Source organism: Phacochoerus africanus, chromosome X, assembly GCF_016906955.1.
Source record: "Phacochoerus africanus isolate WHEZ1 chromosome X, ROS_Pafr_v1, whole genome shotgun sequence".
Lineage (NCBI taxonomy): Eukaryota > Metazoa > Chordata > Mammalia > Artiodactyla > Suidae > Phacochoerus > Phacochoerus africanus.
Genome location: NC_062560.1, coordinates 58070519 through 58083190, shown reverse-complemented (window position 1 = coordinate 58083190; position 12672 = coordinate 58070519). Strand labels below are relative to the sequence as shown.

At 40.8% G+C, this 12672-nt stretch overlaps 1 protein-coding gene across 1 annotated transcript in view; it reads right to left on the bottom strand.

The window, feature by feature from the left end:
- The window catches only part of AR (androgen receptor), a 194866-nt gene that overhangs the window by 17117 nt on the left and 165077 nt on the right, over positions 1–12672 (bottom strand). Inside the window, exon 4 of the mRNA XM_047764936.1 lies at positions 9059–9346. Coding sequence (XP_047620892.1) covers positions 9059–9346 — 288 coding nt within the window. The remainder of the gene's footprint in view (positions 1–9058; positions 9347–12672) is intronic.

Here is a 12672-nt window from a genome sequence, read left to right as displayed (position 1 = left end):
TGGTGAGAGTGGGCATCCCTGTCTTGTTCCAGATTGGAGTGAGAAGGCTTTCAGTTTTTCCCCATTGAGGATTATATTTGCTATGGGTTTATCATAAATGGCTTTGATTATGTTTAGGAATGTTCCCTCTATACCCACTTTGGCGAGGGTCTTGATCATTAATGGATGTTGGACTTTGTCAAATGCTTTTTCTGCGTCTATTGAGATGATCATATAATTTTTGACTTGTCTTTTGTTAATGTGGTCTGTGATGTTGATTGACTTGTGTATGTTGAACCATCCTTGTGAACCTGGGATCAACCCTACCTGGTCATGGTGTATGATCTTTTTGATATGTTGTTGGATTCGGTTGGCTAGGATTTTGTTGAGAATTTTTGCATCTATATTCATCAATGATATTGGGCGATAGTTTTCTTTTGTGGTGGTATCTCTGTCTGGTTTTGGAATGAGGGTGATGGTGGCATCATAGAATGTCTTTGGGAGTATTCCTTCTTCTTCCACCTTTTGAAAGAGTTTCAGGAGGATGGGCACCAATTCCTCTTTATATGTTTGATAGAATTCACCTGTGAAGCCATCTGGTCCTGGACTTTTATTTGTTGGGAGTGATTTTATGACCTCTTCAATTTCATTTCTAGTGATCAGTCTGTTCAGTTGGTCTGTTTCTACGTGATTCAGTTTTGGCAGGCTGGAAGATTCTAGAAAGTTGTCCATTTCTTCCAGATTGTCAAACTTGTTGCCGTAGAGTTGTTCATAGTATTCTCTTATGGTTTTTTGTATTTCTGCTGTATCCGTTGTGATTTCTCCTTTTTCATTTCTAATTTTGGTTATTTGGGTCCTTTCTCTCCTCTTCTTAGTGAGTCTGGCCAGGGGTTTGTCAATTTTGTTCACCTTTTCAAAGAACCAGCTCTTGGTTTTATTAATTTTCTCTATTGTTTTTTGAGTCTCTATTTTATTGATTTCTTCTTTGATCTTTATAATTTCCTTCCTTCTGCTGACTTTAGGTCTTTTTTGTTCTTCTTTTTCTAATTCATTTAGGTGGAGGGTTAAGTTGTCCATTTGGGATCTTTCTTCTTTTTTGAGAAAGGCCTGTAGTGCTATAAATTTCCCTCTGAGCACTGCTTTCACAGCATCCCACAGATTTTGAGAGGTTGTGTCTTCATTAACATTTGTTTCAAGGTAGTTTTTAATTTCCTTCTTGATTTCCTCATTGACCCATGGGTTTTTTAGTAGCATGTTGTTTAGTCTCCATGCAGTAGGTTTTTTCTCTTTCCTTTTCCCATGGTTGATTTCTAATGTCATGGCATTGTGGTCAGAGAAGATACTTGAGATAATTTCTATGCTCCTAAATTTATTGAGGTTAGCTTTGTTCCCAATATGGGGTCGATTCTTGAGGATGTTCCATGAGCATTTGAGAAGAATGTGTATTCTGCTTTTTTTGGATGTAGTGTCCTGAAGAGATCAATGAAGTCTAACTTTTCTATTGTTTCCTTTAGGATTTCTGTTGCTTTATTGGTTTTCTGTCTAGAGGACCTGTCCATTGATGTGAGGGGGGTATTAAGGTCTCCTACTCTGATTGGATTCTCATCAATATCTCCCTTTATGTCTGTTAATATTTGTTGTATGTATCTGGGTGCTCCTGTTTTTGGGATATATGTTGACGATAGTAACATCCTCTCCTTGGATGGATCCCTTAATCATTAAATAGTGTCCTTCTTTGTCTTTCTTTATGTCTTTTGTTTTAAAGTCTATTTTGTCTGATATGAGCGTTGCGACTCCTGCTTTTCTGTCAAGTCTATTGGCGTGAAATATTTTTCCCCACCCTTTCACTTTCAATCTATATGTATCCTTTGTCCTAAGGTGAGTTTCTTGTAGGCAGCATATTGAAGGTTTTTGCCTTTTTATCCCCTCAGCCACTTTGTGTCTTTTGATTGGGGCATTCAGTCCATTGACATTTAAGGTGATAATTGATAGATGATTATTTATTGCCATTTTGAACCTCGTGTTCCAGTTGATTCTATGGTTCTCCATTCTTCCACATTCTTCCATTCCTTCTTCTTTTTTTTTTTTTTTTTTTTTGGTTGGATGGTCTCCTGTTATTATCTGCTTGAGTGTATTTTTTTTTCATTTTTTGCAAATGCAATATTTGGTTTTGGCTTGTGGTTGCCCTGTTTTTTAAGTATGCTAACCCCTTCCTATAATTGTGTGTTTTAGCCTGATGGTCCTGTAGGTTCAAACACTTCATTACTATATTAAAATTAAGAAGAGAAACATACAAACAAACAAACAAAAAGGGTTATTTATTTCCTAACATCCCTTGCCCACACTTTATGGTTTTGATGACTCTTTTTTATTTTTTTCTTTTTAATTTTATTTTGTTTGAAGCATGTTCATGATTAAATCTGTATGCTGGCTTATTTGAGTGACTGCTCTCTGATTGCAGTTTCCTCAGTCCTAGTTCTTCCTCTTCTTCTTCTTTTTTTTTCTTTTTTCTTCCCTTTCCTTCCTTTCTTTTTGGTTTAGAGAAGCCCTTTCAGTATTTCTTTTTACCTGGGTTTTGTGTTGCTGTATTCTTTAAGTTTTTGTTTGTTGGAAAAAATTTTTATTTCCCCTTCTATTTTAAATGATATTCTTGCTGGATAGAGTATTCTAGGTTGCATATTTTTTCCTTTGAGCACTTTAAATATCTCTTGCCATTTCCTCCTGGCCTGTAGTGTTTCTGTAGAGAAGTCAGCTGATATTCTTATGGGGGTTCCCTTGTAGGTAACATTCTGCTTTTCTCTTGCTGCCTTTAGGATCCTCTCTTTATCACTAACTTTTGCCATTTTTATTATGTGTCTTGGTGTGGGTCTGTTTGGGTTCAATTTGTTTGGGGTCCTCTCTGCTTCCTGTATCTTGAACCCAGTATCATTTAGATTTGGGAAGTTTCCAGTGATAATTTCTTCAAATATATTTTCCATTCCCTTATCTTTTTCTACTCCTTCTGGAATTCCTATTATGCATAGATTGGCCCGCTTTATATTATCCCATAGGTCTCTTATATTGCTTTTCTGTTTTTTGATTTGGTTTTCTGTCTGCTGACCTGATTGGGTGATTTCCATTATTCTATCTTCCAAATCACTGATTCGTTCTTATGCATTAATCATTCTGGTTTTTACTGCCCTTAGTTCAGTTTGTATCTCTGCAAATGAATGTTCTAGCTTTTCTTGGCTCCTCCTTATATTTTCTAGTTCCTTTCTGAGGGCATCTGCATTACTGTGCGTATCTTCTCTTAATTCCTTCAGTATTTTCACTATTTCTCTTTTGAACTCCAGGTCTGTCAGACTGCAGAGATCTGTTTCATTGTTGACTGTTTTAGGTGAGTTCTCCTGTTGGTTTGACTGGGGGTGGTTTCTCAGCTTCTTCATCTTGCTTGTTGTTTTCTTTCTCCCGAGGGAGTTGTACTCTCCGTTATCGGGCAGTGTTTGCCTTGTCACTGCCGTGGAATATTTCCTGAGGGCTGGCGTTGTTGGTCAATCTTTTTGAGGCAGTGTGGCTTTTCTGGAGTGTTGATGGGGCTAACAGTGTTTCTTTGAAGCAAAGGAGGACTTCCTGAGGGCAGACAGGACTGGGAGGTCCACACCACGATGGTAGCAGATTTCACTTGGTCATGCAGAGCTTGCTCTGGTGTTTTTAGGCTGTGGGGTTCTTGCAGGGGGTTGGCGGCATTGGGCAGGTATTCCTCAGGAGCGCAGCGCCCCCTGTGGGCTGGAGCAGCTATCTGGGTCACTGAGAACCCAAGAGGCTCTTCCCTAGGGCAGCCCAATTCAGAAGGATGGCCTGCGAATGTAGGCAGATCTTTTCACAGTCTGGCCAAGCTTGTTGTAGCTTTTCTGGGCTGCAGGGGCTCCTCCAGGGGGCTGGTGGTGCTGAGCAGCTATTCTGCGGGAATTGGGCACCCCCGGGGGCTTGGGCAGGTAGCAGGGCCACTGAAAACCCAAGAGACTCCTCCCCAGAGCAGCCCAACTCAGAAACACCTTCTGAGAATTAGGCAGATCTTTTCACGGCCTGGCTAGGCTTGTTCTAGCTTTTTTGGGCTGAAGGCCTTTTCTCGGTGGCTGGTGGTTGTTTGGTGCTGCTCTGTGGAGGTGTAGCCCCTCCAAAGGGCAAGCAGGCCTGTGCAGGGACAGCCCCTGTGGTGGTAGACTTCAGCCAATTTTTGAGGCCAGCCCTCCTGGATGGCAGGCAGCCCCAGGTCTGGCGAGTGCGTAGAGGGTGGCGGGGGTAGGGGGAGGGGATGCACTGGGAAGCACAGCTTTCTGCCAGCTAGAGGGCCGGTAAGCTTGCTGTGGCCTGGGGAGTGTTCTATGGGGACCCACCCCTTCTTCTCTCCCCTCCCCAGCATGGGCGCAGACCAGGCTCTTCTCCCAGGTTCCCTCTGATGTGGCTTTCCACTTCCCAGCCCCTAGAGTATAGCTCCCTTCCTCTGCGACAGCTTTGTTTTCTAGTCTCCCAGGTAGTCTCTGCCCCATCAAACTTGACAGACTGGTTTCTAGACCTCCCAAGCAGTCTCCGCTCTGCCCCGCCTCCCCCGTCCCTTTCCTGGGGACTAACCTTTGGAGCCGAGGACTCAGTGCCCAGCCCCCACCCAGGTGTCTCAATTTTTGGTGACTGTGCCCATAGTTCAGATGGTCCGTTCGGTTCTTGATCAGCTTTTCAGTACTCCAACTTACTGCTACACTCTTCTCTGCATCTGGAGATTCCTCCAGTTCGTTTGATCTTTCCCCCGAGTAGGTGACTTTCCAGGGTGCGGGATCCCTTTCTCCTCCACAGTTCCCTTTCGGGAGCGCCCGTCCTGCTCGGATTCACCTTCTCTCACTCTCCTCTTTTCTCCCGTTCTGCCCAGTAATGTCACGAACTTCTTGCCATTATTGGAGTTTAGGTTCTTCTGCCAGCGATTGGTTGCTGTTCTGTGCGAGTCATTTATTCCGTAGATGTGCTTTTTTGGTTGTGCTTGTGGGAGAGGGCGAGCATGTTCCCCTACTCTTCCGCCATCTCATCTCCTCTCCACTTACATGAATTTAGATAATGCTTCTAACTTTCCTGATGATTATTACCTCATTTAAGCCTCACAATTATCCTAAAGGGTGAGCAATATGACACTTATTTTGCCAGCAAGGAATCTGAAGGCCAGAGAAGGCCTTCAGAAGGCCAGAGAAGACTTCTCTAAGGCCATAAATTCTATATGTGGTCAAAATGGGACTAGAACCCAGGTGTTCTAATTCTCTTCTTCAGCGATTTTTATATAGTACAGTTTAAGGATACAGCTCACGAACTACCAAGTTCGCAAGCTCTCATTAGACCTAAGCTCAGAGCTGAAGTCTATACTATCTAGCTACATTGTTCTGTTTGGTTTGTCCTTGCCATAAACACTCTATTTCCTTTTTTTCCCATTAGGTCTCAAGCCTACCAAACATCAGATATTCTAGAGTCTCTCATGTCATCACCCTTGACTGTAGTCTTAACTCCCAGGCATGTGTCTCCAATCGTCACAGTAATGATATGCTAAGAGACTAGCTGGAGCCTTAGACCTGGGAGTATTTCCTGCATGAAGGCCTTCTGTAGCACAGAATGCATGGGACCGACTCTTTCCAGTAGAAGACAAAAAGCCAGAGTCAAGCATGGAACATCCAAGCATCTCTCTGGGAGGGTGCCTGTGAGCTTGAATCCTGAACCCTGGGAGTAGGAGGCAATGGGAAGCAAAGAAAGTTTGGCTGGTAAGTGTGTGAATGTGAGTTTGCATCAGGGGATGAGGTTTAAGCTGTACAAGGACCAAATAATCCAGAAATACTAATGATTTTTTTTCCTTCTCTGAGATGCCAGAGAACTAACACTGAGGGGAAAAAATGGAAAGCTTGGTTTGGCTATGACACTAATTCATGGTCCTTAGTGAGAGTTGCCTAGCACTCAAGCCTAATTAAAGTGTACACATCAGCAACATAGCAGAGTAATTTTTCTATAGGTCTAATCTGATTACAGTACCTAACTCTGTTCTCTAATGCCCAGCCTTTGAAGTAGCCTGCTCAGACAGTATAGCTATCAAGGGATCATTTGAGGAAATAGTAGCTCCAGCTTAAAGGTTTCCTTCACTATGCATTCACTAATACCTATTTTATATTGCATGCAGCTGTTTTGGAGAAATAGAAAGGAGTCATTTTTCAGATTGTGAAACACATCAAACAGGTTAGGGAGCATAGGAAATTTCTGGAAATATTTGCTGCTTTGGTGTACCTGACAGCCAAGGTCTTCAAAGAAGACAGTATATATTTGGGATCCATGTAGGGGCTTCTAAGCAAAGCTGGTGCCAGCTTAAGTTGATTTTAGTGAAAGCAATAGTTTAGCACTCAAGCTTCATAATAATGACCCACCATTTACAGAGTATCTTCTATGTTTAAGCTATTGTACTAGGTGATCTTTTTTTTTTTATCTATTTTTTATTGTTATTTCCCCAACACAATTTTTTTCCACTGTAGAGGTGCTCTTTATACATAATTGCTATGCTGATAACAACCTGAAAAGTAGCAGTTGTCCTAGCATCTCTACAAATGAGGAAACAGAAGTAAGTGCAGACATGATATGCTTGAGATCACACAACTAGTGTACAGCTAAGATTCTAAGCCAAATGCATCTGATTATAAATATACTGTGTAATACAAACTACTCACTCTCCCTCAATTATCATTTATCCATGTACCAGGTGCTATACTAGACCATTTCTATAAATCATAACTATGACAGAAAAATTTATCTGAGTAGGTACCCAGCACAGTGCCCTCTCAAAGGACAGGAACTCAATCTGTTCAATGATCAAATAACTTGAATTAGTGAGTGATTATTGATAATAGAAATAACAGTTCTAATGAATGTGGTAATTGGCTCTATTTTGAAGTTATTCTTTTAAATAACTTCAGGTCAGAGATTATTTCCTTGGACAAGCTAGATGGTGAACTGATATTAACTTGCAGACTTGTTAATCTAAGTAGAGGGCTTCCTATTCCAGCAGTTGGGCTGAGGAAAGCCAGTGACTCCCAATTATACAAATTCTGCCATCATGATTTGCAATGGGTTATTGTTAAGACCATCAAACTAGAAATAAGAGGGTGTGATCCCAAGCTCTGGCTGCATTTTTTTAAGTGACCAAATAGAACAAGTTAATTAACCTCTCTGAGCCTTGTCATTTGAAATGGGAGTAAAAGTCCCTATGATTCATAGGATTGCTATGAGGATCAAGTGGAATCATGCATACAAAAAGGTTCTATATCCTATAAGATGGAAAAATTTAAGTGTTTGGCAACTGCTTGAAAAGATTTAATGGAACTCTGTTACATACATGACACCAAGACACCCTGCTGAATAAGTGATCAGAATTAAAGCAACTTTTTCTTTTCTCTCTCTTTTTTTTTGGTATTTTTCCCCCTGTGTGAACTCTCTGTTTTTGGCACAGTGCATACATAGCCAGAGTCCTTGGGCTTTCTTCCCAGGGATTTTATTGGCTAATAAACCTCAGCTTTTTTAAACTAGGAAGGTATTAGGGACAGTCTGGTGGCTGTAACTGGGCCTTGTGAGTCAGAAAGACAAAAAGGGGCCTTGACAGTCAACATGCAATGTCTTCAAGGCAGCAAGTCCATATTATGGCCCAACTGGCCTTAGATGGTCTTGGATGAGGCCTTGATCCCTAGGACTAAAAAACTACAGGGGTACTACACACAGTATGGGAAGAGTTGGATGAGGAGGGAGTTTGGAGTTACAAGGGGACCTGGGCTAAAGTTCTGACCCTGATACCTTCTGAATGTATATCGGTAGGGCAAGAACACTACCTCTCAGAGCTTTAGTGTCTTTATCTATAAAATAGGGAAAAGAATATTATATAGGATTCTTATGAGGATCAAGTCAGGTAATATATATGAAACTGCTCTGTTCAATATACATTCCTATCTAATTGGCAGTTGTCATTAAATGGCAGGTTAATCCTTGACTCCACAAGAAGAGGTTTGGTTATGAATGTTTCAAAAGTCTATTTCTCATAGAAGTTTAGGATTAAGAGAACCTTTAAAAAGTTTATGCTTCACTTATTTCCAAACTTTGTTCCCTGGAGCCTTAAGATTCTGCAAGAGGCTTCTCTAGGGGCAATGAGGGAGAGGCACTGGCTTTAAATCAACCAGCTACATTTGGATCTGTGTACCATGTTTCTGAGAAATAAAGAGTTTGGCTGCTAAAAGAACGTTTGTGAATCATTGGATAGAGTATCTCTGAGTCTTCTTTAAGCTCTAACATTTTAGTAATCAGACCTTTTCAAACAACAGATGTCCAAGGGAGAAAGTGAATTCCCCATCACTAGAGGTATCCATGCATAAGTTAGACAAACACTTCATATTTCTTTCACTATCACCTAATATTTCCTGCCACTATGATCATAAGGTAGTTTAAAGAGCACCAAGAGTTACTTGAAGTAAAATTGGAAAACAATCAGTTGAGTCCAAACCACTTTTCATACATTATCCAGATGGAAAAACTGGGACCCAGAAAGGGAAGGGATTACACAGTGAGTTACCAGCAGAGCTAAGACTAGAACCTAAGTGTTCTGACACCTACTACCATACCATATTTATAAGAACTCCTGTGGTATGGGTCCTAAGAAATATTGAAGACAGAATATCAGTCAGGCTCAAGATTATCTTTAGGATGAGCCTGTGTGTGTGCATGTAGAAGAGTATCTTAAGGCATATAAAGGTATGGCTATATGATCATGAGGAAATGCTGACTATGTCTGCAGGTTGAACGTGGAAACATGGTTTCTGTGTGCTGATGTGAGGCATATGGGATACTCACTAATGCTACTCTTCTCTTTGATTTCTGAATTTCCTTATGTTTAATGTAGGGATTATACCAATCTCTTCCCCCAAGAAGGTTATGGTGAGGACTACATGAGTTAAAGGGCAAGAAAGGAACAGACATGGTGTTTGGTCCATAGGTGCATTCAATAAATATGATCTCCCATATCCCATGCCCCCACTTTCCTTACCAGGCAAAGCCTTGGCCCACTTGACCACATGTACAAGCTGTCTTTCGCCTAGTTCATTGAGGCTAGAAAGCAAGGCCGCAAAGGAGTCAGGCTGGTTGTTGTCATGTCCGGCACACACTACGCCTGGCTCAATGGCTTCTAGGACATTCAGAAAGATGGGCTGACACTCATAGCCTTCAATATGTGACACTGTCAGCTTCTGGGCTGGCTCCTCAGTGGGGCTGGTGGCACTGGAAGCCTCCCCTTCCTCTTGTAGTTTCAGATTACCAAGTTTCTTCAGTTTCCGAGCTATTGGGAAGGAAGGTAAACTTAGATTTATTATCAGTGGCCAAAAACACATAGCACAGCTACCCTGTTAGAAAAGCTACCTGAGCAAAGAAAATAAGGATATTCATTTCCATTGATCATAGACTCTAAACTCCTTTAAGGGCAAGTGCTCAGTTTAAACACTGGTTACATGAATGATATATCATTCTAAATTCCTACTAAATTCAAACTTTCATATCCTGCTTTCTCCCTGACCTCCTTGCCAGACAGACCTGGTATATCCTTGGATTTGGCTATGCCTAAATGCAGTCCCCAGTACTCATATCTTGGACCTTCAATTAAATCATTTACTAATGAATTCATGATTCACTCATTCATTCAAGAAACTTCCACAATTAGGGCTTTGCTTCTTTGTGGCAAAAAGGGCATAAGCGTAACCCAGTTTTTTAGAGGAGAAATAAATGCCACTAAAAATTCTAAAAATTAAAAACTATAAAACTGGTGAACATTACAACAGGGGTGTTAAAAAAAAGAGGAATATAACAATCTCTCTGGAGAGTTAGGATCAGGGAAATGCTTATGGTGACATTTGACCCGGACCTTGAAGAGTAGTGATTTCAGCAAGCAGAGAGGGATGGAAAGATCATAAACAAAAGTGCTGAATGTTTAGGGGGAAAAAGTTATAGACCAGTGTGGCTGGAGGGTATATTGTTTGTGTAGGGAGAGTGGCTATTTATAAGGTTGAAAGCAAAGATGAAGCCTGACTTTAAAGGAGCATGTATATCAATCATATTGAGAAATTTGAGCTTTATCTCATAGGTGAAATGCAAATACAGAATGTTTTAAATCAAGTAAATGATGTACTTGTGTCTATGTCTAGCATGTCTAGCAGATTGCTAGTGTAGGGGACTAGAAAGGCAGATTTGTTGAAGAAGGACTAGACTTGTTCTATAATCCCACTTTTCAGTCAATGAATGAAAAGTTTCTGGTGTTGCTGCATTTCCCACTTGACCACTATAACAGCTTCAGGTATTGTCAGACATTTACACTCACAGTTGAGCATACACTGTAACACACATATTAATTCTAGTAAAAGGGAGAGGGGGAAGCTGAAGTCTGAAATCCTCAGTGGTATCAAAGAAATAACACAACATCGCTGCCTCTATAATCTGCCCAAAGAATGAAAATCATGCTAGGAAGCAGCCATTAAAATGATGATAGAGATAACATTATTTAAAACAACAACAATAATCTAAAACTCAAACCTTAAAAACCATCCTCCCCTCCCCTCATGCTCTCATGCACACAATTTAGAGGTGCTTGGGCATTGAGATGTTTACTTTGTGCTATTTTCCTTAGCATTTATATAGGCAGAAATATAAATAATTGAAAAGATTATAACTCTGAGGTCTAGCATAGGCAGTTGCACCAGAGCAGGCCATAAACCACTTTATCTCTAATCCCTTTAAAATAATAATAATAATAATATTACATTTTAAAAAGTACAAAACAAAGAGAGAAGCTGATTGCTCAATTTTAATGGATGAATACAACAAGACCTGTTGCTGATCTGTTTCTGGCTCCTGCAGAAAAAGATACTTATCTGGAGTTGACTTTCAGCTCTAATTAGAAAAATAAGTCCTGCAATGCAAACTCCAATCATACTGCAACTCAGTAAATCAGTGAAAGAATGAATCACACGTTTGGATCAACAGCTAGGGTAGAGGAGGAGAAAATAGAGGGATTGGTGGTGCAAGAGGAGTACAGAGAAGAACTCAGGGTAAAATAACAAAGGAGCTTGGAAAGTCAACACAGAGTTCAAGATGACCTTGTCCAGCAATCATTTCTGCAAGGCTTGGGCACAGTCAGTAATAAGGAGATATGCACACCCACTGTCAACTCCCACCTCCCATCTCCCATCAAGGGCACAAGCTAGAAGGTATGGGCAGGGGTAAGCTCATCTTGTCCCAGAGCTAGTGGCCTGGCTGCCACTATATCTTGTCATCCAGTGAACCCACTGCTGACATGGATTCTTGTAGGTAGCTTCACAGATTGGCAGTGCCTACTGAATATGCTCCCCCTGGTACAGTTTCTAGAGGTAGACCCCACCAATGGAACTTTATGGCCTTGAGCTCAGAAGTTGCCAGATCATGTAGTCCCTCTCTTTGACTGGGAGAGGACAGAGATGTAATTAGCCCTAAGCTTGAGGCAACTAAGAGATATACGGATATTTATTTTTTTCTGAAAATTCTATACACCACACTTCTTAAACACATCATTTAATTTCACAAGGATCTTAGGAGGTGAGGAATATTTCCTATTTTTCAATTGAGTAAGTTGAGGTAACACAGCTATCAAGAAACAAAACCTAGTAATCGTAACCCAGTCTGCTGACTATGAAGCTAAAGTTCTTGCTACTATATCATGCTGCCTTCCCAAGGAGTCTAAAGCCCTAAACCCTTCTTCTAGCTGAATAGCAAAGCTGAGGAGTGGGACTAGGGTAATACCCTCCCTGGTTTTCACTACTACCCTTGACTCTAAACTTCAGTAACTAACATCAAATCCATAAGGGAAGAGGCAGGAAGCTTTGAGAATACTCCACTTACTTACCCAAAGTAGAAAAAAGTTTGGATACTATAGTGGTTTAAAGATTCATAGCATGACAAAATAGGGTCCTTAGAACTCATCTCAACCAGGGGGTCATAGAATTAATACACCTTCAGTGTCTACACAGGTATGTGTGTGTGTGTGTGTGTGTGTGTGTGTGTGTGTGTGTGTGTGTTTGTAGGAGAAATGGTGGGAACTCTGGTGGACTGAAATTAATGCTTTACTGCCTCCCTGTCTCTGCGGTGCATGTGCACATAAATATACTCCTAGAAAGCATTCATGTAATATTTAAAATGAAAAAATGCTCAACATTTCTGCTTATTAAAGAAATGCAAATCAAAACTACCATGAGGTACCACCTCATACCAGTAAGAATGACCATCATTAATAAGTCCACAAATAACAAGTGCTAGAGGGGGTGTGGAGAAAAGGAACCCTCCTGCACTGTTGGTGGGAATGTAACCTGGTACAGCCACTATGGAGAACAGTATGGAAGAACCATAGAAATCTATACATAGAACTTCCATATGACCCAGCAACCCCACTCTTGGGCATATATCCAGACAAAACTTTCCTTAAAAAAGACACATGCACCCGCTTGTTCACTGCAGCACTATTCACAATAGCCAAGACATGGAAACAACCCAAATATCCATTAACAGACAACTAGATTAGGAAGATGTGGTATATATACACAATGAGATACTACTCAGCCATAAAAAAGAATGAAGTAATGCCAT